Here is a 26,296-nt window from a genome sequence, read left to right as displayed (position 1 = left end):
GAATACTTTCTTCGAAAGTTCGTATTGTAGGGTGAAAGTTTCGAAACAGTAGTGGCATGATTTTTTAAAAGTAATAGGCTTGCTGATTTAAATTTTAATATGAATAAGAGACAAGGGACTTTGTTTAATTTTGGTATTAAGAAATCTCTTTGAAGGTGTTTGTGATGCAATAGATAGTGATTCATCCACCTCCATATAGCCTACAAAACAATCTCCAGATGTACAAAAGGAGGGAAAAATTATCAGCACACAGGAGTAAAAGTCTGCATTCACTCGTAAGTACTTATAATAATATTATAAATTTTTAGTGATCAGAATGGGATATGTCAATGAAAATCAGCACAAATTAATTTAATGATGTTTGTTTAATTGATCTTTAATTAATTATTAGTTAATAATTAATGATCAATTATTAATTAATAATAATAAATCAGCTAAATTAACAATTAATTATTAATTAATATATTACAAATAACCAAGGTGTTCCATGAAAATTTCAGGATTTGTGAAGTGTTCCATCGTAGGAAAAGTTTGGGAAACGCTGCATTATCCTATTATTGGAATGGATTCTTTTTCTGTTGACATGCACAGAAGTGTCAAAAGGTCTCATATCTATGGGCATACTATACCGCATAAAAAGAGACCCGAGTGTGTGTGTATATATATATATATATATATATATATTTGAAACAGATTAAATGACAGTCTTCCAGTCATTTAATCTATTTCAAATATGTTCCTCAGCTGAGTAAATCTGTTGTATCATATATATATATATATGTATTTTTTTTTTTAATTCCTAGACTGGGCTTATCTGCTGTAAAAATGGTTGAAAAACATCACCCAAAAGCAACTGCAGACCACACCATCATCAACCAAAGGCAATGTGAGGATGTCATCTCAGAGAAGAAACACCTAGGAAGTTAATATCAAGAAGAGAAAGGGTGATCAGAAGAATGCTATGGAAATCTCAATCCACTGTAAGACTGAGTAGCTAGGAGTTCAGAGTTTGTCAGGGTTCAGGTTAGTAGTAAGACACTGTAAAGAGCTGCACTGCACTTTGTAAAGATAGACATATAGACTGCTGCACATAAGTCAAATATCAACTACAGCAATCAATATAATGCAGATTATGACGGTGTAGAGTGAATCATATTTAGTGTGCATAGTACTGAAAGTCAATTACAGAGAGTAACAAATTACACTACATTTATCTGATGATGGTAGAATGTGGGTGAATGGGTACAACAGTTCTTAGGAAAACGTCTCATGTTCAAATACACATAATCTCAAATGTGAAGCTTGATAGCAGAGGTTCAATGATAATACTGTTTCTCCTAGCATGGAGGGCTACTGGTTGTAGTCCTGGAAAAGAAGTATGCCAACAGATAAAACTTCTGGATAATGCAATGCATCCTATGTTACAGAAGTTTTACAGAACAGATAAAACTTTAAACATGACAATGTGCTATGCCATGCTGGAGTCCAAGGAGATGGAGAGAGAGAGTTGATAGTTTGAGGAGTAGACAGAGAAAAGGAGATATGATAAAATATATACTGTAACGGTTATTAGATATAAGTATGACTTTTTAGATTATGGCTGCATTAGATTAAGGGAGAATTCTGGGTCATTTCTGAGTCAACTCTGGAAGCTGGCTAAGGGTGTAATTAGAAAGCATATGAGGTCCATGTTGACATGTGGTGAAAGTAGAATGAGCTAGGCTATAGTTAGACGTTGTAAGCATGTCTTCAGTTGATGTATTCAATGACAAAAAGAGTCCTCCCTGATGAGGACTCTTTTTGTCATTGGATATTGGAGGAGACATAAAAGTAAAAAACTTTGCAGTCCTTCACAGAGTCCCAATATAATCTGATAGAACATTTTTGATATGAACTGAAATAGGTCCAGGATACGGCATCTGACAATGGTAGACAGATTGGTGGTCATGCGGAAGGAGAATGGCCCAAAATACTTGACCTGCATGATCATAAACTGGTGGAGTATGTGTGGAAAGGCAAACACCACAATTTGGTATGTTGGAAATAGTGCTGTCCTAATACTTATTCCATAAAAAGTTCTGAAACTGAATGTTCATAAGTTATACTTGTTTCAATAACCTTAGAATGCTAATATGAGGTATGCTGAAAGCCTTAGGAAACACTTGTCGCAAAATTACAATTCAAAGGTTATATTAAACAAAAATACAATTCTTTCAAAATTCTGAATTTATTATTAACATTTCCCCCACCCTCACACAATACACACATTTTTGTTCTATACTTGGTATAGCATTGCTGCGTTTGCAAATGGTCTCTTTTGTGAATGTTATATGGAACATATGTCTTGAAATAACATGACAACAACAAAAAAAAAAAGCTTCAACATTGGTTTATTTATGTTGGTATTCTTTTTTTAATTAACAATCCTACATAAGAACAAAATTAATATGATCATTATACAAAGAAAGCAAAGCATTTTTTTTTATGTTGCTGGCTTGCTATGTATATAACAGATTTTATGTTCCTTTTTATTCTTTATTTTCAACTCTAAAATTTTTAGTATATTTAGATCATGTTGTCATTTGTGTATCGATGTTTTGGCTATCTGATAAGTATATCTACACTCAGACTTCATCTTCAATGTCTCCAAATTACATACCAACTCAATCTAATCAAGTCCTGGTCTAAAATACTGTATCATCATTGTTGAAAGTTTTTCGCTTGGTTATATTATAAATTAAAGATACTAAAGAAATTATATACTTGGTTTAATCCATTATCAAGTGTAAGCAAACAAAGTTTGCACCTGAAATATCTTTCAGGACTGGGCCAACTCGTGGTAAAGGTGGTATGACTTCACATCACTTGCCTATCTCTAATCCAGAGTAAGTCTCGTAGTCCTCTTTTTCTAATCCATTTGTGTTTTATTCCTAAGCTTTCTATTGCTGCTTTTGTGAGAATTTGTTTCAAATTTTCCCATTCATCTTCTATGTCACTTAAATTCAAAGCCTTAATTTTACTTCTAAAATTAACTCCGCTAATTTAAAATTTGCGATAACGTAGTCAATTACTGATTTGCATCCTCTGGCTGACCAAGTATATTTATGCATTTCCTTGTGTTTAAACACTGTATTCATTATTCTCATATTATTATAAATGACAAAATTGCAAGTCTGCAAAGGTTGGTCAATTCGTAGTCTCTGCTATTAATGGCTCGTGCAAAAAGTTAAGCAAGTTTGAGCACAGTTAGTAGTTGAAAGGGAATTCAATCGTTTGATGCTGTTGGCACACTGTCCCTCGATGAGTCTTTGGACTCCCTGGAGGTGTCAAATAATAATAAATAATAAGGTGTGACACCTTTTGGCAACTTATATAGGAAAATATAACTTCTGCATTACTTCAAACTTGGTATCTCACCTCTGGGTCTAGCTCCCACTGATGAGACCTCAATAAAGATTGAAGCCAGTTTGAGTAGTCCTTCCCATAATGCATAGCATATACATGTCTGCAAGCAGATGTGCTTTGCATTATGGGATACTAAGGCAAGCGATGTGAACTCATACCACCTTTACCATGAGTTGCCCCAGTCCTGAAAGATACTTCAGGTGAAAACTTTGTTTGCTTACACTTGGATAATGGATGCCAAGTATATAATTTCTTGGTATCTTTAATTTATACTGCATCATCCTTAGCTTCAAAAATGCACACAGGTATGTCAAATTAATAATTTTTATTTAATATAATCCCACTTATGTAGCATCTTTGTAACTTAGTTGGATAATTCTTAAGGGTGCCCCATTATTAAACATAGCTTTGCTTTAATAACTACCAGGTTTTAACTTGTAATTTCTATTTATGCTAGATGTATTTCTTCTACATGTTTCATTGTCCATATCATTAATGGATCATCAGAAGATTTTTCAATCATCTCCCTGGAGGTAAAGCAAAATTTTTTTAAAGCAAATTTTGTTAAGCAAAAATCGACAGAAAATAAATAAACAGGAGCAGTTAATATCTAAGTTAAAAAGACTGGAATGATAGTTTTAATCACGAGTGTCATTAGGCATGTTAAGTGCAGTTTCTACACTGAAAGAAAAAAATCTTTGATTTTTTTTGTATAATTTTAAATATAGGAGCAACATGATTTTCAGAATTTAAAAGCATCAATACAATCATTTATTTAAGCTGCAGCTAGAGCACATACACATTTGTCATAGTACACAAGGCACTAGCAATCAAATAGTTGTGGAAACAACTCAAAATTCTAACAGACAGATGAGATTACTTCCTATCATAGCATATTCAAAATGAATATATGTCAAAAATTTTATTCTGACATATTCAAAATATTCATTTTATTTTCATATTTCACATATTCATTTTAAATTACTTCAAATGAAATGAATATTTTGAATATGTCATAATGAAAATTTTTCAGAAATGAATGCTGCTGTATTGCCAGCTTGGTTGGCCGAGTGGTTAACGTATCTGCTCTCCAGCCCAAAGGCTGCAGGTTCAAATACCGCCGTGGGCATGGACGTTTGTGATTGTTCGTGGAAATACTAGTGGTGAGCGGTAGATGGCCTTGTTGTAGTTGGTAGATTGAGTGGTGGAATCAGAGAGATGTAGAGTAGGTGTCCTCCCTCGATGAATCTTCGGACTCCCTGGAGGCATCACGTAATAATAGTCTTTGGACTCCTTGGAGGTGTCACGAATAATAGAATAATAATAATGCTGCATTTGTAGTTCAGGAAATGTTTCTTCAATGATGCTGACTCCATCCTTCAAGTCCTTTTGACTTGAAATGGCATCTTTTTTTTGTATGAAAATTAATGATATAAAATATTTTGAATATAAGCTGTTTCTTAACTGACCAATATAAGTGAATAAAGAAACAGCTTGTTATCTTTATTTAGTCAAAATACAGATAACAAGTATTTATTATAAGGTATTTAGTCTTCTAATGAAGATTAAATACCTTATGATCTGTTCTTGTCTCATTTTTAATCTAATAGCTTCTTTTTGAGGTCTATGTAATTTTCTCTTCCCATTTGAGTTATTATTATTATTATTCGTGACACCTCCAAGGAGTCCGAAGACTCATCGCAGGAGGACACCTACTGTACCTCTCCGTCTCCACTACTACACAGAACCTCTACTACCAATCACTTACATCAATGCCATCTACTGCCTACAACCACCATCACCACAGCCAGTATTTTTTGTCTGTAAATTGCGTCTGTTCTGAAGGGCCGATTTGTCTGTATGCGAGATGAAAAACCCGAGTTTCTGGGAGGAAAAACCCTGCTACCTCCGTATGAGATCAGCTAACTCACCTTCAATTGAAAAAGTCCATATAAAGATTCCTCCCATCATGACGAGATCGAACTTAGGCCTTTTCTAATCGAAGGGTGCAACGTACCGTCGTTCTTCCAATTGCGCTACAGAGGTGCTAATTTAATTTTTAAAACAAGAACAGCAGCTGCCCATTATCCTTTCTCCTCTTGTTTCCCAACAACTACAACCTCTAAATCTACAAGAAAAATGTCGATAATTTCTTTTTTCTTAATCCAAGGCACTGATGTGCTACAGATTCTTCTGTAGTACATCAGAAGAACCTGTAGCACTTTGTGTAGAGAATATATCTTATTGTGTAGAGAATATATAGTGTGTGTGCATGTGTGTGTGTGAAGGATGAATTTTAAATCTTATTTTTTATTTCAATGTTAATCAAAAATTTAATACATTGCCTGCATTCATCTTGTTATTCAATTGTTATTAATAGATGAATATTTCTTAGATAATGGATTATATTTCCTTTTCATCTATCCCATTTAATACCTTCAAACTCTTGATCCAAGGCTACCATTCTGTCTAAACTAATAACAGTATCCACAATATAAGTAGTTATGTAAAGAGTTTTTGCTGACTATTCCTTCTTATTTCATGTCTTATACATTTTTAAATCTTGGCTATGTTTATTTTCATCTGAGACTCTCCTTTGCAAGTTGGGAACTATTGCTTAATATATCTGGCCCCAAACTGTCTTATTTGTGAATATATTAGTTTGCCCTTTATGACTTCAGCACTATAGTCATTCTTCTCTTCATATTCATGTAAGTTTTGGTCTTATCTCTTATACTAACTAGATAGATAAGGAGATTGATTTTACAACTTTCTGCCAGCTGAACAGTAGATATAATAGGAAATGGAAAGGGGAGAGCAATAGAATAGGAGACTCTTAGCCCTCAATTTATCAAGTGAAATTAAGGAGATAGGAAAGAGATTTGACTATCAGAAATCAGCTGAAGGTTGCCACTCCTGTGCTCAACAGATAGGAGTCCTCCAGGGTACAGAAAGTGTTTGGTTATGGAAGTACCTAAAAAAAAAAAAAAAAGTTGGAATAGTGGGAAAATCATCCTTTTATATATGAAAGGTGACTCAAGGAATTATAGACCTATAACTCTTCTTACAAAAATTATAAACTCCGGAATATACAATATATTAAATTTCCATCAAAAACATGCAGGTTTCAGGACATCATTTTCAATTTTAGATCATCTGCAAGCTCTAAATCAAATAAAAACCAAAGAATTTAATACACCGTAATACAGCTATGTAAAATGCTAGAAATTTACATAGGAATAAATATATTAACTCATATATAGCATATGGTCAAGGATTTGACATGTGACATACAGCTATTTGCTGATGATACAAAGATAGGTAGGGTAATTAGGAGTGCTGCTGATATGCAGCAATTGCAGAGTGATTTGACTAGGCTGGAATTGTGAAAATGGTTGTAATTTCAATGTTAATAAACTGATGAGGCTAGGAATCTTGGAGTTCTAGCAGACAGGAAGTTGAAGTTCAAGGATCATATACCAAATACAATAAATACTACTCAGAGAATATGGCAATGCTGAAACAAACCTTGACATGTAAAGATAAGGAAGTCATTTTGCCTCTTTACAAGGCACCTTGATAAGACTTCACTTAGACTACTGTGCAGAGAGTGACAAAAAATATATCAGGATTGTGGAATACAGATTATGAAGACAGATTGAGAATTTGCAGCCTGCAGACAGGCTACAAATTCTCAGCAAACAGGAGAAATAGGGGTGATATGACTGAGACTTACAAGCTTCTGAAAGGTAATAGAGGATTTCAGTTGACAGAATTTTTTATTTTATGGAAGACAGGAAAAGATGCAAGGGCATCCACAGAAGTTGAGAATGAATGCTGTCAAGAAGGAGATTAGGGCTAGATTTTTCTTACATAGAGTAGTGCACGATTGGAATGGATTGCCATTGGATGTTGTGTGTGTGTGTGTGTGTGCGCGCGCAAGTAGCGTGAATGAATTCAAGAACAGGTATGACAGCTGTTGCAAATAGTATGGCCTCTTTCAATGAGTTCCTGACTACCTGGAGGTCACTCTTAATAATAATAATAATAATAATATGTGAAATAGGATAAATTTAGGGAAGGATGTTTTTCACTATATGGGGTGACAAATGGAATCACTTGTCTCTAATTACAATACAATAAATAATATAATTATTCTCTCACTGAATACAGTCCACTGGCTCTATGTGGTACATTGAATGCTACAATAAAACTTGCAGTTGTGCTGTATAGTGTTTTTTAGGGAATAGGTTTTTCAATATACAAGGCATCCAAAAGCTAAGAATGATATACATTTTTACCTGTATATGAAAAAATTTTCATGACTGCAGCCAAATGTGGACATAAACTAATTGCCAGCATATTAATAATTTATATTATACAAAAAATGTTATAAATTTTGTACAAATTCAATTGCAATACGTTTTTGGCAAAAGTTACAAATTTCCTAAGGACAGAGTTAAGGAATTAATGTGTAGTGCTTACAGAAAACTATGAGGAGAGACATTTCAATAGAATATGTCCACCCCAAACTGCGATGCAGCTCTCAAAAATCATACCATGCTTATCACCAAGTGATTCAGGAGTTCTTAAGGCAAACTGGCCCACTTTTCCTTTAGAGCAAGAATAAGGCTTGTTTTCTGGAGAGGAATTTGGAATAGCAATGCATCTTCCTATTGCATCCCAAATGTGTTCTATGGAGGTTGAGATCTGGGGAGCATGCTGGCCACTTGATTTGATTAATATCCTTGATCTTCAGAAGTACACCCACTGCTCGTGTACAATGTGGTGTGGCATTATCATCCATAAAAATTAATTCTTCACCTACAGCACCATGGGAAATATCGAACATGACATTGAAGAACTTTGTTGCAATACTGTTCGCCAGTCATAGTCCCATTTTCCAGCACTTATATCCAAGTATTCTGAAACTGTACGTTAATGACAAAATTGTATTCCATGACTGTGTTCCGATTATTCATCGAGCAGTGACTAGTATCAGCTGTTTACATGTTGTGTCAAATAGTGAAAAGTCAAAGGTAGGAATTAGATTATTTCAAGTGACTCGATATTTGAGATTTTATATATATATATATATACACAATAAGCATCTTAAAAGTTAGACAAATTACTTACTTTAAAGTTAGACAAATTAACTTATTAAAAAAAAAAAAACTGATTTTGGTTATAACTGATTACTCTTTTTGCTGGCATTGCAACTTGGAGGATAAGGAACACACAAAATGTATGTTTGTATCTTCCCTTATCTTTAAAGTTGCCATTTATGTTTCAAATGAATTTTCGTTCATTTACAATTTATAGTATTGATATTCATGTATTTTTTTTCTTTAGAATAATTGTTTCAAGTTTTTTTATGACATGTTTTATATTTCAACAACATTTTTGTACATTAACATATATTGAATGTCTTTTAATATAGCAATTTTGAACATTCAAAAAATTACCAGTAAATCGATATTTAGAAAATATTACCAAATTACTGGTAATTGAAAGAGTCGGCAAATTTGCAATCCCTCCCCGCAAATTATCTGGAATTCTTATTCCATCATCAAAAAATATAACAAGAAAGCATGCGAGTCCTTGGGATAAATTACCTAGGCTGCACTTCTGTTTCATTAGCCATCTTTATAGTTCACTCTGTTTTGTAAACGTATATGCAAAATCAAATAGTATTTTCATCAATGTAATTAAAAATCACACCAACAATTCAGCATTTAAAAAGTATATATATATAGAACGAGTATACGATTTCAACACGTGTTGTGAGAATAAAATTATGCCAGTGCTCCCTCTGTCCATAGATAGAATAAAACGATGATACGGACAAAAAATAACCAAGTAACAGAACTCCCAAGGACGTCATAAACTGTGGAGCAAGCTACCGTAATATCGTGCATTTGATGACAAGGAAGAGTGAACTTTTCGAATTGATATAATTAATTATGTAGCAATTACCTAACTAAAGGTTTTCATTTCTCTAAAAAATGAGACAGGTGGCAGTTTACTACATTTTTTAAAATCTTATTACTACATAGGAGAGGTTTCAGAAACTACAGGGTCTTGGGAATACCGCTATTAATATTGATATTCTGTATATCGATGAAGAGGGATCTTGGTGTAGAATAATAAGATAAATTTGAGGGTAAGAGAGAGAGTTATTTACTGAGGACAGTTTGTATCTGAGCCAGGGTGGTACTGAGAAGAATTGTAGATTGCTTTTGAGTGGGAGAGAGTATTTATCATTGCAAGGAAAAGAAAATTAGAGTGTGAATGGTGGTAGGGTGTGTGATGTGGCTTCGAGGATTGTCTCGAAAAACCATAGATGGGTTAAGGGTGTGTTCTCACAGCAGTGTTAGGAATTGTATGATAGGAAGGAGGTTTAATAAGTTGTTGGATGTGCCTATTAAGAGGAGTGATAAATTTTCTGACAGGTGTTGGATTAGGAATACAACGACAGGGAAACTAGAGCTACCAGGGAGATGCAGTTTTATGCAAGCATCAGTAAGGCAAATTAGCGTGTGAATGGGCGGACGGAAATGGATTTAGTTCGTAAGAAAGCGGATCGGAATAGGATGGTAAGTACAAAAGTCTACAGGTCGTGGGTCCAGTAAACAACTGACCTTCATGTACACTAATGCAAGAAGCATTCGGAACAAGACGGAGAAGTTTTTGGCATTGGTTAGCTGTTTTTTTTTTACCAAAGGTTATTGGTATTAGTGAGATACGGTTAACAGAATATGATATAGGTAGAATGTGAAGGCTGTAGTATTTTGATGGCAGATCGAGCAAACTAGATAGGGAGGGGTATTGCTAATGACAACACGTGACTTGCATCCAAAAAGAGATGTTCAACAGTAGATCATTAAAATGAAAAACAGTTAATCTGACACCTTCTGATGTGAGAGTATAATAAGATAAAATATGCAGTTGGTTGCTGCTATAAGGCAGGGAATGCGAAGGACGATATGAATGGTACTCATTGGCAAATAAACTCAACGAGATACATTACCAGCCATGTACTACATTGATAGAATTGAATAAGAAAACATTATGGAGGCAAGAAATTTCGGGATACTAACGGACAGCTGGTTAAAGTTTAGAGGCCATATATCAAAAGTGATTAAAATATCTTGAAGAATACACCAACATGTAAAAATAACAAGGTCATTGTACTTCTTTAACATGTTCATTGCCAATCACACGATATCGCGCGATGCGAGTTCACACCAAACGGCCGATCACGCGTTATCGCGTGGAAGTCGCTAACTAAATAAAAAAGTAAAAAAAAATTGGCCACCACGAAATTCCAATTTTCAGCTTGGCAATGAACGATATCGCGCGATCACGCAATGCGAGTTCTCACCAAACGGCCGATTACGCGTTATCGCCTGGACGTCGCTAACTAAATGAAAAAGTAAAAAAAATTTGGCCCACACGAAATTCCAATTTTCAGCTTGGCAATGAAAGTGTTAATAGGCCTTGATATGGTCCCAACTGGATTATCGTGCACAGATCTTTGTTTCTAATGCCAGGAGCACTAGAAACAAAGAGGTTGAGTTCGTTGCTTTATTGAATACTATGTGGCCTAAGATTGTTGGCATTAATGAAACCTGGCTATCAGAATCAGATATGGTAAGTGGGATCGAGTGTAACGGATATACTATTTTTAGGAATGACGGAGGAGATAGGAGAGATGGAGGAGTGCTATTAATGACATCAGACTTCACAAGAAAACAATGATGGTGACGATGTCCCATGTAGCAGTGAGTTTGTGTCTATCTGGTGTGAAGTGAGGTTAACAGAATGAATAATATGGTGGGGTGTTGCTACAGACCTGGTGGCTCGGTTGCAGGGGACGAAGAAATGCATCGCCAATTTAGCCTTATAGGTGCCAAATGAATGATCATCATGGGTGGTTTTAAATTTACAAACATTGAGTGGGTAGAAGAGAAATCTCATGAAAGAAGAAAGAAGAGGAATGTATTGAATTGTTGCGAGACGACTATCTCAATCAGCATGTTAAAGAATGAACTCGAGGTCAAAGAGTGTTGGATTTGCTCATAGCATCAGAAGGGGTCTCTGTCAAGGATATGGCTATTTTACCATCAATTGGTGACAGTGATCATGCTGTTCTTTCTTGGGAAATATCTAATTGTATTAATGCTCCAATTAAAACAGGTTACATGCAGAACTACAAAGCTGGAATTTATGATCAACTTAGGAGAATAATATCTTTGGACCCCATGGTATTAGTTACTGCATGGGAAAAATGTCAGCAATGCATGGGAATCTTTGAAAAAGTGCTTAAATGAAGCGGATGTATCTGAATGTATCCCTGGTGTTCGAAGAATAAATAGGTTGGGATTGAAATTGATGTCCAACCTTATTTCCTTCTTATTAAGCAAGAAACCCACAAGAAAATGATGTGAAAGAATATCGTGAGAATAAGAGTGAGAAGAGTTATGAAATATATAAAGCTCAGGCCAGAAAAGTAAACAGTATTGTTTACTTTTCTGGCCTGAGGTTTTTCCGATTTAGGAAAGCTAAATCGGAGTATGAAAATAAATTGGCTATCCATGCTTAAAGCAATCCAAAAGAATTATATCGTTATGTAGCAAGTAAAAGAAAGAACGAATATGGAAGAATAACTTTATTGAATGCAGATGGCACTCGAGTGTCGGAAGCTAATGAGATTGTTCAGTTAATGAGTGCTGACTTTGCTAATATATAACAATCAGGTGTATGTAACATGGTGCACACTGCTACTGCTACTTGGATGAAGAGTTAGAGGTTCATGAAATTGAAGTTGAAGAGATGTTGCATAACATGAATAATAATTTGTCTATATGGACAGATGGAATATCAGCCCGTTCGCTAAAGGAAAGTTCAGCCGAATTGTCTAGGCCTTTCACATGTTTGTATAACTTGAGTCTCAGCTCAGGAATTTATGATAGTTCCATTGTACAAGGGTGGTACAAAAACTGATGTGTCTATCTACCGACATCTCGGTGTCTCTGGTGTAGTAGTGAAGATTTTAGGGAAGTTGGTAAAAACTCGCATAGAGAAATGGGTAGACAAACATGCTATACTTTGCAAGGATCAGCATGGGGGTTTACTAAAGGAAGGTCATGTTTTAGAAATTTGCTCATATTTTATAACAATGTTATGGCCAAGTTGGATAAAGGGAATGAATACACTATGATAATGTTGGATTTTTCTAAACCATTTGATAGGACAGCACACGAAAGGCTGTTGCATAAACTGGAGAATATGGGATTGGAATATAAACTCTTGATTGGATCAGGGGATAGCTGACAGACAGATATCAAAACGTGTATACAGTGGGTGTGAATCTGCCAGATTTAAGGTGACCAGTGGTATACCTCAGGATTCAGTCCTTGGGCATTATTGGTTGAGCCAGGGATGGCCAACCTATGGCGCATGCGCCAAAAGTGGCGCATTGCTTAATTAGAAGTGGCGCACTGAACCCCCAGAGAAAAATTTTAAAAAATGTTATATACGATTTATATATATATATATATATATATATATATATATATATATATATATATATATATATATATATATATATATATATATATATATATATATATACAGGGTGTTCGGGATAAATTTGACAGTTTCGTAAGGAAAAAGAAAATCTTCTTTGTATCTATTAAATTTAATGAATTGACAAAAAAACAACATTACAGGCAGAGTTAATTACAATACTATCAACAAGATTTACTCAAAATAACCACCATTAGCATCGATCACAGCTTCAATTCTGCTTCGGAACCTCGAACAAGCTGATGCTACACTCTCCCTGGGAAGGGCCGCAAAAACTGTTTTAATTTTATCCATTAACTGGGCTTTTGTATTACTGGAAGTGCGATTGGTGTCTTTTTCAACTGCGCCCCATACAAAATAATCCATGGGGTTAAGGTCTGGGGAGTTTGGAGGCCAAACATTTGGACTGGTGAAGTCGTAGAAATTTTCAGACAACCATTTTTGACTTTTCCCAGAGGTGTGGCAAGGGGCCGAATCCTGCTGCCATACATACGGCCTACCATTGGCTACCCTTGTTATCCAGGGCTTGACTACAGTTAGCAACTCCACGAACAAAGCCCGAATTCCAATGCCAGGGTTCTTCAACACCTGTTCCTGCAGATTTGCGAGGAATTCTGCTGTACGAACGCAATCAGATCGTCTGCTAGGGATCTTTCTTCTTGCTCCATCCTCGTGGTCACCATTGCAAGTCTCTAGTTCATTCCTGATTGTTTTTACTGTATTCAGGGAGCATTGGGCAGCAGTCGTAATATCCTTATTTTGATGGCGGGCACGAATCATCATGATACAAGTTATTCTCTTCCATGATTCAGGTGGGTTCCAGCTATCCATCCTTTCTGACATCTTGTATATGAATGAAGAAGGGTCCAAACTTTTAAATGAAGAGAAGTGTGTGTTAATACATGTAACTTACGGAAAAATATAATTAATTATAAATATGTCAAATTTATCCCGAACACCCTGTATAAACACACAATTAACCTACCACTGGATTCTAGAGTGCGCACTTATTATACTTGTTTGATCTTGAAGCAACAGGCACCGGCAAATGTTGACATGCGTCACCAGTTACTCAATCAGTTTACAGCTGACTCTCGTCATAACGTTCGATGCACTTCTGATTCGATGTGAGTGAACAATTCTGTGTTTTCGAACTTATATGTTTTTATTAACAATTCTTTAAGTTTAAGATAAGATTTCTGTTTTCATGAAGGCTTAATATAGTTCTGTAAATTTAAAAATATTTTTTTTCATTTTGAACGCGTATGTCAAGTTCTTGCCAGCTCCCCTAATTTGCAATTATTCGGCGTATTGGTATGTGTGTGTTTTTATGTTTTTTTATACAATATCTTTCCTTTTTATTTACGTATAGTAGATTTATTCCTAAAATTTAACTGATCATCAGCAAAGCTTTCGTAATGAGGATGTTTGGATTGTGTGCGTGATTGCCAGCTGATCGACTGTTTTATGGCAGGAAGCGATCTCGTATTTCACTGGACATAATATATTACAAGAGAGAGATGAAAACACTCTATGAAAATATATATATATAATATTTTTAAACTTATAGAACTGCATTAGGCCTTCATGAAACCAGGAATCTTATCTTAAACCTGTAGAACTGTTTTTGAATGTTCATAATGTTTAAAACCATAAAATAATTTAAATAAATTATTTAATAATAAGCATTACGTTTTGAAATAATTTTTTACAGTCAGTTACCCATTACTTTGCAAAAGAAAATGAACAGAAGAAAAGCAGAAGGTGATAGCAAACGCCAGTTTAATGAACTGTTGGAAAATTAGTTCTTATTTATTGCGGGTCCTTCAGGAAAACCGTTGTGCATTGTTTGTGAAAGCACTCTCTCAGATAATAGAAGACATGATCTTAACAGACACTATAGAAAACATCAAGATGAATTAGAAGAAAAACTGAAGTTAGTTCCTGGGTCTGAGTTACGGACAGAATAGGTGGCTAAGAAAAAGGAAGAAATAAAAAAGAGACAAAATATATTTATGAAACGAAGTTGTGAAAGTGTGGCAATGCTGGAGGCGTCTTATGAAATTGCCTTTGTGTTGGCTAAAACACACAAGGCTTTCTCTGATGGAGAGGAAGTTGTTAAGCCCTGTCCCGAAAAATTTGCAAAATGTCTTGGTGATAAGAATGTTGTAAGAAAAGTAAACCAAATTGCTTTGTCCAAGCAAACAATTACAAGACGCATCGAAGAACTTTCCCATGATGTTACTGAGCAATTAAAAGACCATGTTCTTTATCCTTGGACGAATCCGCTGACATATGTAATGTAGCCCAATTAAGCATTTTTATAAGAGGAATTGATGGTAATTTTAACATCTTTGAAGAACTTATCGGTCTTGAGTCACTTCATGGAAAAACCAGAGGGTCAGACATATTTGACAAAGTAAAGTCATGTCTAGAAATTCAACAACTAGATTCTAGTAAGCTCATCAGTGTTTACACTGATGGAGCACCGTCAATGATAGGTAGAGTTTCTGGGACTGTAACTTCACTTGAAAGGTTTTTAGGTCGTTCTCTACTAAAGTATCACTGTATTATACATGAAGAATCTCTGTGTGGAAAAATTCTAAATTTGAAGCAAGCTATGATACCAGTTGTAAAGTGTTTGAATAAAATTAGAGCAAGAGGGTTAAACAGAAGAGAATTCAGAGAATATTGTGAACTGCTAGATATGGAATATGGTGATCTCATCCTTCATTGTGAGGTGTGCTGGCTTTCTAAAGGACAAGTTCTCAGTAGATTTTGGAAGCTGAAAGAAAGTGTTAGTAATTTTCTGAAAGAGAAGGATTAGCTGCATGAGGAAAAAGCCCTGTTGTGTGATGAGAAATGGTTATTTGATTTAGCATTTTTAGTTGATGTTACTAGCCACCTCAATGATCTAAATTTGAAACTGCAGAGCAAGAACAAATTGCTTCTTAGCTTAGTAAATGACATTAGTGCATTCAAAATGAAATGAAAACTGTTCATCTCGCAGTTAGAAAATGGGGATTTAAGTCAATTTCCACATTTAAAAGAACATAGTGAATCTGTTGAAAATAATGGCAACGTTACAGAATATACTGAGAAACTCAGATTAGTGCAAGAGTCCTTTAACATTCGTTTTAGCGACTTTGCCGAAGAAGAAGACTGCATACTTGCATTTATAAATCACTTACTGAACAAAACATCTTTACGATGCCTAGTAACATACAAATGGAACTTATTGATCCCAAAACTAATTCTTTATTGAAAATGAAATTTAATGAACTTCCATCACTCCCAGATGCTTCTGATATAATTAATTTCTGGCGATCATTGCCCTGTGAACATTTTTCAGAACTGAGAAAATTTGCTCAGAGTTATATCTGTCATTTTGGAACTACATACAGATGCGAACAAGCATTTTCATCAATGAAAATCATTAAGAACAAACTACGATCGCGATTGACTGATTCAAATTTGAAAAACTATTTGATGCTTTCTGTAACTGATTTAACTCCAAACATTACAAGCTTAGCAAAAGCAAAGCAATTTCAAAAGTCAATAAAATAATTAATGTTTATCTTGTCTTTATATGAAATCCTTTTATTAAAACTGCTAAAAGTGTCTATATTAGCATATACATAATAAATCATTTTATGCATAACTGTTAAATATATCAAAATTACCATATTTTAAAAGGGCTGAAAAGTGGTATAAGTTTGTATGACGCATCTTAACTAAAAAATGAAAAAAAAAATGACGCATGAACTTTAAAAGGTTGGCCACCCCTGGTTCAAGCTATACATTAATGACATCAGGAAGGATCTAACATCAGATGTTAGTTGCCGATGATGCGGAGATAGGCAGGTTAATCAGGGAAATGCTACTGATATTCAGCACGCACAAAATGATTTGAATAGACTGGAAATTTGGGGAAATGAAAATAGAAACAATGGGGTTTACTCCAATGCACTGGCCTTCCCAAAGAAAGACGATTATAGAATCAGTTGTAGTAGTCAACTAGAGGAACATCCTTAAGCTTTTCCTTGGTTAATTCCCTGTTAGTAGATTTTGGCACAGACAAAGATGGTGTTCCTATTTCTGAAGTAAATTTTACCCCCCCCCCCTCCACAAAAATTAGACCATCAATCCCCTGTTATTTCAGACATTATACATATCTGTTTTGTTTAAGGGCCAAGATATGGTGTTGCAATTGCTGTTATAAACTCTCGTATAAAGACCTTAATTTATTGACAGCCGAGTTCCGATCAGTGATAGGTGCATGTAGAGACTGGCTGCCATGTAACTTCAAAACATTAGAGCTTTAGATCTAAAGGAACACTCGGCCTACTCCCTTTGGGAATAAAAGGCATTAGAGGGTATAGCTGGGCAGATGAAAACTAATGTCTTGAAAAAAAAAAGAATATCAAGTTTTTCAGTTGTGATGAAGATATCGATGTGATGTTTCTTTCGGAAAAGGCTAGAATGTGTCATTCTAAGGAGAGAGAGAGAGAGAGAGAGATCTGCCCTAACTGTCAATTGAGTGCTCTCAAGATGCATGGAGCCTGTGTAGCTCAATAGTAGTGGCGTTTGCAATCTGCAGTGTCTGACTGCATGAAGATAGACTTGGGGGTTGAAATCTAGTCGCCGACTAGAGGAACATTTTCTATGCCATTTTTCGACCGGTTCCCGAGTTAGTCGATCTCTGTCACGGGCCAGCGGGTTTTTTTTTTCTCCTTGAAGCTCAAGAAAATCGGCCGTCGAACCCATACTATTTTCATACATTAAAAATATTGTGTTAGGGTTAGGGACCACGAGATGACGGCACTTGCAAGCCGCATTCTTTACTTCATACCGATTAATTAGTGGTAGCCTTTGGCCTGCTATCTCTGATTGGCTACCAGTGGAGACTGAACTTCCCACTCAGTCTCCAAAAGAGCTAAAACGGCCTCGCCTACTCCATATATGGGAAGAAAAAGGTATTAGCTGATTTGATTTTGATTATTATTATTTTTTTTGGAAAAAAAAAAGAAAACGGACCAGACCGTCATTCTGTAGTAATGAAAGTAAGTAGGCTATCCTCATCATGTATAAATAATGGTTTGGAAATGGTGTTTGTTGCACTATTTATAGAAGATTTTGAAGATTGAATTGTTTAACATTTTAAGGTTGATCATGGAAAGGAGAGTTTCATCAGCAAAACTGTGAAAAAGGGTAGGATAATAGAAAGAAGATAATATAACAGAGACCTTGAAATTCTGGAATAATAGAGAAATCCAAACTCTTCGCCATTACATGTGATCAACAATCACACAGAATTTCTATCCAGTTAGAGAAAGTTTAAGGCTGACCATAAATATTGCAATTTAATGAGAAGCTTCGATGTTAGGCTCTTCTTAATGAAGAGGCGGACGAGAGAACGATGTCAATCAGTCAGATTTGCCTTTAGACTTTGTTGCAGTAGTATCATCTAGGTGAGAGAGACAAGAGACAAATTTGCTGTGTTTAACACTTTTGAAGTGACTTCAGTTATTTTAAGGGGATATTTAATCCCACATTGTTTAACAACCGAATAAGAAACTCAAATATCGGAATCAAAGAGTTTCATGCCGAATATAGTAAATAATAAAAGTATCGGCGGATACTAGCGTAAGCCAAAGCACGTTGAACAAACTAGGGCAACTCGTAGCAAAGGTGGGTAAAGTTCTGATCAATATTTTTAGTATTTCCCATAATGTAAAAACACATCTCCTAGGAGATGTATGATGTTATACATTGTGATGGAAGGTCACTACCCAGATCGGTTTCCACTTTTATTGAGGTCGCATCAGTGAGTAGGTAGACCAAATTAATACTGAGGGTATAGCGGTTGTTTTACACTTCTTGAAGTCTTTATGCTTGCAATATGCTTCATTTAATATTTTATTTATTTATTTATGGAAGGGTTGAGCACATTTGTTGTAAAACGATTTTTTGGATATATATAGTTAACTGAATTAGAATTTGAACGATTTTCTAGTTAATATTACAAAGCTGTGTGTGTTAATATTGCGCGTGCATGCGTGTGTGAATAGATGAGGGAGGTCTGAAACGTGCTCAGCCTCAACAATATATGGCAACACTATCGGCAAGATATTTTTTCTAAGTTGGTACATCTGTCATAAGTATCCGTATGAAATTGCAAGTCATTCCATCAACTAGTTTGTTTTATTTAGCTGTCTGAAGCAAAAGTGTTGTCTGTATCCCTTGAAATGGATAAAATTCAGTATTATGCGGTTATAAAATTCTTTGTAAAATGAGGTTTAATGCCAAAAGAAATTCATTCGAAGTTCATAAATGTTTATGGGCACTCTTCTCCTTCATTTTCGACAATTAAGAAATGGGCTGCCGAGTTTAAACGTGGTTGTACCAGCCTTGAAGATGACAACGTGAAGGAAATCCAAAAAGTGTAACAACACCAGAAATCATTGATCAAGTGCGCGATATGGTATTGAATGACCGGCGAGTCAAAGTGCGTAAAATTGCTCAGACTATAGGCATTTCAAAAGAACGCGTAGGATATATTTTGCATGAAGAATTGCAAAAGCTTTGCGCAAGGAGGGTGCTCCGCTTGCTCACAGCTGATCAAAAACGCACTCGGATGAAAATCTCTGAACAGTGCTCGGAGCGTTTTGATAAGAATAAAACTGATTTTGTGCGTCATGATATTACTATGGATGAGACTTAGATTCCCCATTACACACCTGAATCCAAACAGTGTACAGAAGACGGTTGTTCAGCGCCAAAGAAGACAAAGTAGGTTCCATCAACAGGAAAGGTCATGGCATCGGTGTTTTGGGATGCTAAAGGCATTTTGTTTTATTAATTATCTTGAATAGGTTAAAAAAATAACCGGGGAATATTATTCCGATCTTTTAAACAAACTAGACGAAAAAATTCGTGAGAAAATACCCGGTTTGCAGAAGAACAAAATCATCTTTCATCAGTACAATGCACCTACCAACAAAGGTGTTTTGGCAATGGGAAAATTAAAGGATATGCACTATGAATTGTTAGAACATTCACCCTATACCCCAGATTTGGCTCACTCTGAATTCTGTCTCCTCCCAGATTTAAAACTCTTCCTCGCTGGTGAGCGTTTTTCTTCGAATCAAGAGATGATTGCAGCTGTAGAGGGGGTATTTTGCAAATCTTACTGAGAACCACTACAGGGACGGGATAATGGCATTGGAGCATCAGGCCAAGATCTTTTCAGACCATCCTTGTAGGTATGTAAGCTGACATACTTTTGAAAAAGTTAAAGGCAGAAACTTAAACTTACGCAAAATAAATTCATTACCTTCAAATTTTCTCCTAAGTATCATAGGCATCTTCAGCACAATAATAAGAATAAAACAAAAAATAAAATTTCAATAAAAGGATCAATTTCAAGATTATTTCTATACATAAATTCATAAACTAAAATTCCCATTTAAACACATCAATGTTCTGACCAATTTAATATCTGTAGAATAGTTTTGAATATCATTTCGATATATTTAAAAATTCCATTTTTTTTTTTTTTGCACTGTAGAAGTCTCTGATAATAATCACTCGAGTTACCTAGAGAAAACACTCAATTTACCCGTGCCGGAGATTGAAAAACTCGGAACAAGTCCTAGAAAAACTTAGGAAGAGTTCCCCTCTTTATGAGGTACTGACATTATGGATGCAAACCCCAATTTTGGACGTTTGAATAGTCTAAATGTAAATAGCCGTATGATAATGATAATAACACTTTGTCAAATAAAAAGGGAAGTAAACATTATTCAAATCAAGGGGATATTAAATCCCACATTGTTTTAAAACCGAATAAGAAACTCAAAGATTGGAATCAGAGAGTTTCATGCCGAATATAGTAAACTATAAAAGTTAAATGAATGCATTTAGCATTATCTATTGCATGTTAACAAAAAAGTAATTGTTAATGCGAATTATGAATAAAAATAAATTGTATAATTAAAATGTAAATGACAAAATGCAAAAATAGCTGTTTAAATGTTTTAATGTAAAACTGTGAAATGTTAGGATTACTGTTAATTTTTAATATTAATTATAGTATTACATTGTCCTAATCATAATAATTTTAAGAACATGCAACAAAATGTATCCTACTCTCATGTAATTTCTTTTAAAAATAATAAACTTTGGTTAAAATATTATTATTATTATTATTAAGAGAGACCTCCAGGGAAGCTGGGGACAGGGAGAGACCGCATAATACATACACCAGCTTTCATACTTCTTCACGAATTCATTCAAACTGCTTGCACACACACACACACACACACACACACACACACACACACACACACACACACACACACACACACACACACACACACACACACACACACACACACACACACACACACACACACACACACACACACACACACACACACACACACACACACACAAAGACCCAATGGCAATCCATTCCAATCACGCACCATTCTATGAGAGGAAAATCTTGATCTCACCGCCTTCTTAGTAGCATTCATTCTCAGCTTCCACGCATGCCTTCTCGTCCTTTTCCTACCCTCCATAAAATGAAAAGTTCCATCAACTGAAATCCTGTGCGACTTTACGAAGTTAGTAAGTCTTAGTCATATCATCCCTATTTCTCCTGTTTGCAGATTACAAATTCTCAATCCACAATACTGATATCATTTGATTACTTTGTAATTCCTCCACTGTATCAGAATCACCAAGGTGCATCTGTGCATAATAGCCCAAGGGAGGTCTTATCAAGACCTTATAAAGAGGCAAAACGACAGCCTTATATTTACATGTGAAAGTTCGTTTCAGCTTTGCAAGTATCCTCTGAGTTGTATTTGCAATCCTTACTATATAGTCCTTGAACTTCAACTTCCTATCTATAACCAGTCCAAGATCCCTATGCTGATCAGTTTCTTCTAGCATAATCCCATAAATATAATATTACATTGGATATTTGATCTGTGCATGACTTTACATTTACTAATACTGAACAGGCAACCAGTTTTCCATGCCAACAATTCCATACTGTTCAAATCAACTATACCCGTATATCAGTTACATTCCTGATTACCCTACTTATCTTCGCATTATCAGCAAATAGCTGTATATCGTCTGTCAATCCTTCCCAATGTCATTAATGTACAGGTTGAATAATAGTGCACCAAAGACTGATCCTTGTGGTGCACCACTGGTTACCTTAAATTTTGCAGAGTCACACCCCCTGTATACCACTTTTTGATATCTGTCAGCCATCGATCCTCTTATCCACGCTAATATTTTATAATCCAACACTATATTCTCCAATTTATACAGCAGTCTTCCATGCTGTATTCTGTCAAAAGCCTTAGCAAAATACCAAAGTATCATGGCGTATCCATTCCCCTTGTCTAGTTCAATGGTAACATTATTATAGAATGTGATTCATCATTCTCATCATCATGAATCATGGGCTCACTGCCCGTTGATGTCTGATGCCTGTTTCACTATCTTCTTCCACCTTTCTTTGTCCAGTGCACAGTGTCACAGTTTTTGTACACCCATTCCACACCAGTCTTTTATATCGTCTATCCATTCTCTGTATGGTCTACCTCTTCTGTTTAAACCATCCAAAATACCAAACATAAATGTCTTTATCTTCTGGTCCTCACTCATTCTACAGATGTGTTCAAATAATTGCAGCTTCCGTTTTATAATCTTCTGCATTAGATTCTGTTTTGGTTGTATCTTCTGATAGAGCTCTTCACTGGTGATTTTCTGTACCCATCCTATTCTTAGAATCTTCCTGTAACAAGTTCTTTCAAATGACAAAATTCTTTTTCTTGATTCCTTATTTATTACCCACGTTTCAGATCCGTACAGAACACCGCTGAAGATGCATGTTTCCAATACTCTTAGTTTTGTTTGCAGACTGATCACTTTACTTTTCCAGATGTTATCCATGGCCTTCAGATTTGTCCTTCCCTTTGCAATCCTGATCTTTATTTCTTTTTTACAGTGCAAGTCATATGTCAGTTTACTTCCCAAATATGTGAATTGTTCTACATTTTCTATATCAGTTCCATCCACTTGTATCTTTTGTTTCATATTCTTCTCACCAAATACCATTGTCTTTGTTTTTTCCAAGTTCATAACAGATCCAAATCTTTTCCCTTCCTCATTTAACAGTTTCAGTGTTTTTTGTAGTTCTCTTTCGTCTTCTTCAATTATAACAATGTCATCTACAAATCTCAGATTGTTAATTCTCATTCGGTGTAAAGATATTCCTTTGGCACTTCTTTCATTTTATCCATTGCTCTTTCTAAATGTGCAATGAAAATGCTTGGTGATACTGGGTCTCCCTGTCTCGTACCTCTGCTTGTTTTAAAACTATTTCCTCAAATCATCACCTATTCTAACTGCTGCAACTGCATTCTGGTAAACATCTTTTAATATAGCTATTAGTTTTTTTTATCAATTCCATAGGATTCCAGAACTGCTAATGTCACTTTCTGGTCAATACTGTCAAATGCTTTCTGAAAGTCAACAAAGCAAGTATATATGTTTTTGTTTTTTCTCCTAGCTTTCTCTGCTATTAACCTCATTGTCAAAATCTGTCGAATTGTAGTTCTATCCTTTCTAAATCCTGCTTGCTCGTCTGCAAGGTATCCTTCCAATTGTGTTCTCAATCTTTCTGTCAATATGATCATCATTACTTTACCAAGGTGACTTATCAAGGCAATTGTTCTATAATATTTACATTCTAGCTTATTTCCTTTCTTGTATAATGTTACTAATATTGATTTCACCCACTCCTCTGGCATTTTCCCTTCTTTCCATACCATATTGCATAGTTGGTGCATTTCTGTAACCATACTTTCGCCACCATATTTAATCATTTCTCCAGTAATGTTATCGTTACCAGGACTCTTGTTGTGTTTTAGCCGTCCTATTCCTTTTTCTACCTCTCCTCTTAAAATGTCCATATCATGCTCATTACCTGGTGGTGATATCTGCTTCAATTCTTCATTGAGTTTCCCAATGCTATCTGAATCTAGTTTTTCTTCATATAACTCACTACAGTATCTTGTCCACCGCTGTACAATTTTTTCTTTATTCATCAATACTTTGCCCTTTTCATCTTTAATTGTGGTCTGTTTTGGTTGCCACTTTCTATTAATGGTTCTGATCATTTTGAATGTGAATGTGATTGCAAGTTGTTAAAACTTGACCTTCCCCTGCTAAATCCATGCTGTTCATTGCAAAGCAAAGAGATTCTCTGTCAACCCATTTCTCAATGAGCCATAACAAACTTTTCCAAAATATTCACCACCATTTGTGAGATACTGATTGGCTGATAGCTGGATACATTGGTCTTTGTACCACCCTTGTGCAATGGAATTTCCACACATTCTTTCCATTCTTGCTGAATTTTACCTGTACTGAGACTCAAATTATATAGCCTATATATACTGTATATAAATGAAATCTTACAATCTGGAAACAATCCATTTGGTATACAAACAGAACCAAAAAAAAAAAAAATAAATAAATAATAAAATAAAATAAAATAAAATAAAAATAATAAATAAATAAATAAATAAATAAATAAATAAAATATATATATAGACAAATTATTGTTTTCAGATAATCAGATTGTATTAATGACATCAAAAGATGATTTATAGAGATCAGTGAAATGATTGAATGAAATCTGAAATCATGATAGTAAGAATATACCTAAAGTAAACACAAAACAATGACTTTCAAAGGAGATGACCGAATAAGAAATAAGAAAGTGATAGGTGATAAAATATTGGAATAAGTAATTAATTACAGATGCCTAAGATGATTTATCATATAAAAAAATCAGCTAATGCCCTTTTTATTCCCGTATATAGTGAGTAGGCGAAGCCGTTTTTTAGCCCTATCTAACTTTTGGAGACTGTGTGGGCAGTTCAATTAGAGATAGCTGGTCCATGGCTATCACTAATTAAGCAGCATGCAGTGAAGAGAGACGGCTCAACAAGTGCCACCATCCCTTACCCTAACCCTCGCATTTAATGTCTGAAATAATGTGGGTTTTTCTTGAATTTACTGCAAGAAAAACTCGAGTTTCCGGGAGAAAAACCCGCTTTCCCGTGCCAGAGATCGATAACTCGGGAATCGGTCGAAAAAAGGCTTAGAAAAAATTCTTCTAGTCGCCGACTAGATTCGAAACCAAGAAGTCTTCCTTCGTGCGGTCAAGCGCCGTGGTGTGCAAAGCCACATCCACTGAGCTACACAGGCTCTATTTTATCATATTAAGATGAAAAAGGCGGTCATTAAATATCAAATTTTATTAACGAATATGACATAATAAATAATATATTTAACACCTCACTAGTACAAAAACATACTAGAATCAGGCTATATAATGCCTTGTTTAAACCACTTTATTATGTTAAAGCAAAGCATGTACCATAAAAAGAAAGATGAAAAATGAACTCAGCAGAAATGAAATTTCTCAGAATAACAGCGTGATATAAAAGTGAGACCATAAAATACATTAAGAAATTTTACGATCAAACCAAAATGGATAGAACATTTAAATGGAATAGACTATAGCAGAGCACCAAAATTACTATATAGTAGATGTCGTGTGTGGGTCCATGGCGCTAGATTGCCCAAAGAGTGTCGTAAGTTCAACTTTAGTCGACGACTACAGGAACTTTTTCAATTAATTTTTTCGACTGGTTCCTGAGGTGGCCGATCTGTTCTGTGGCACGGCCATACCAGTTTTTCCTCCTGGAAACGCAGATTTTTCGTCCTATAAAGTCAAGAATGACCGTAGAACGAACACTATTTTCAGACAATAAACATATTGTTAGAACCACAAGATGGCAGCGCTTGTCAATCACCTCTCTTCACCGGATACAGTGTATAATTAGTGATAGTCCTGAGCCAGCTATCTCTGATTGGCCAGTGGCGATTGAACCGCCCTGAGGTCTCGAAAAGTCAGACACGGTTGAAATGGCCTCGTCTAATCCTTATAGGGAAATAAAAAGTGTTAGCTGATTTTTTTTAAATATCAAATAAATGGAAAATAAGATTTTGAAGACCAAGAAAGTGATGGAACAAGGCCAGAGCAGGTCACTTGGCCTTGTTCCATCACTATCCATGATAGAAAGAAGATTTATTTATTATTATATTATGTTAAAGCGATTTGAACTAATGACACAACTGGAATGGTGAAATCGATTGGAGGTTTGAACGTTAATGAGCTGAAAAGTCTCTCATCCTAAAT

At 35.2% G+C, this 26,296-nt stretch overlaps 1 protein-coding gene across 1 annotated transcript in view; it reads right to left on the bottom strand.

The window, feature by feature from the left end:
- Window positions 1-9,228, bottom strand: part of AspRS (aspartyl-tRNA synthetase) — a 232,926-nt gene extending 223,698 nt beyond the window's left edge. The window contains exon 1 of the mRNA XM_090412705.1: window positions 9,021-9,228. Within this exon, the coding sequence (XP_090268831.1) occupies window positions 9,021-9,049 (29 nt within the window). The 5' untranslated portion in view covers window positions 9,050-9,228. The remainder of the gene's footprint in view (window positions 1-9,020) is intronic.
- Window positions 9,229-26,296: the final 17,068 nt, after the last annotated feature.

This window comes from Typopeltis vanoorti, chromosome 23, assembly GCF_054136105.1.
Source record: "Typopeltis vanoorti isolate ZY-2024b chromosome 23, IOZ_Tvanoo_1.0, whole genome shotgun sequence".
Classification (NCBI taxonomy): domain Eukaryota; kingdom Metazoa; phylum Arthropoda; class Arachnida; order Uropygi; family Thelyphonidae; genus Typopeltis; species Typopeltis vanoorti.
The sequence above is the reverse complement of the archived record's forward strand: the minus strand, read 5'-3'. Positions and strand labels throughout refer to the sequence as shown.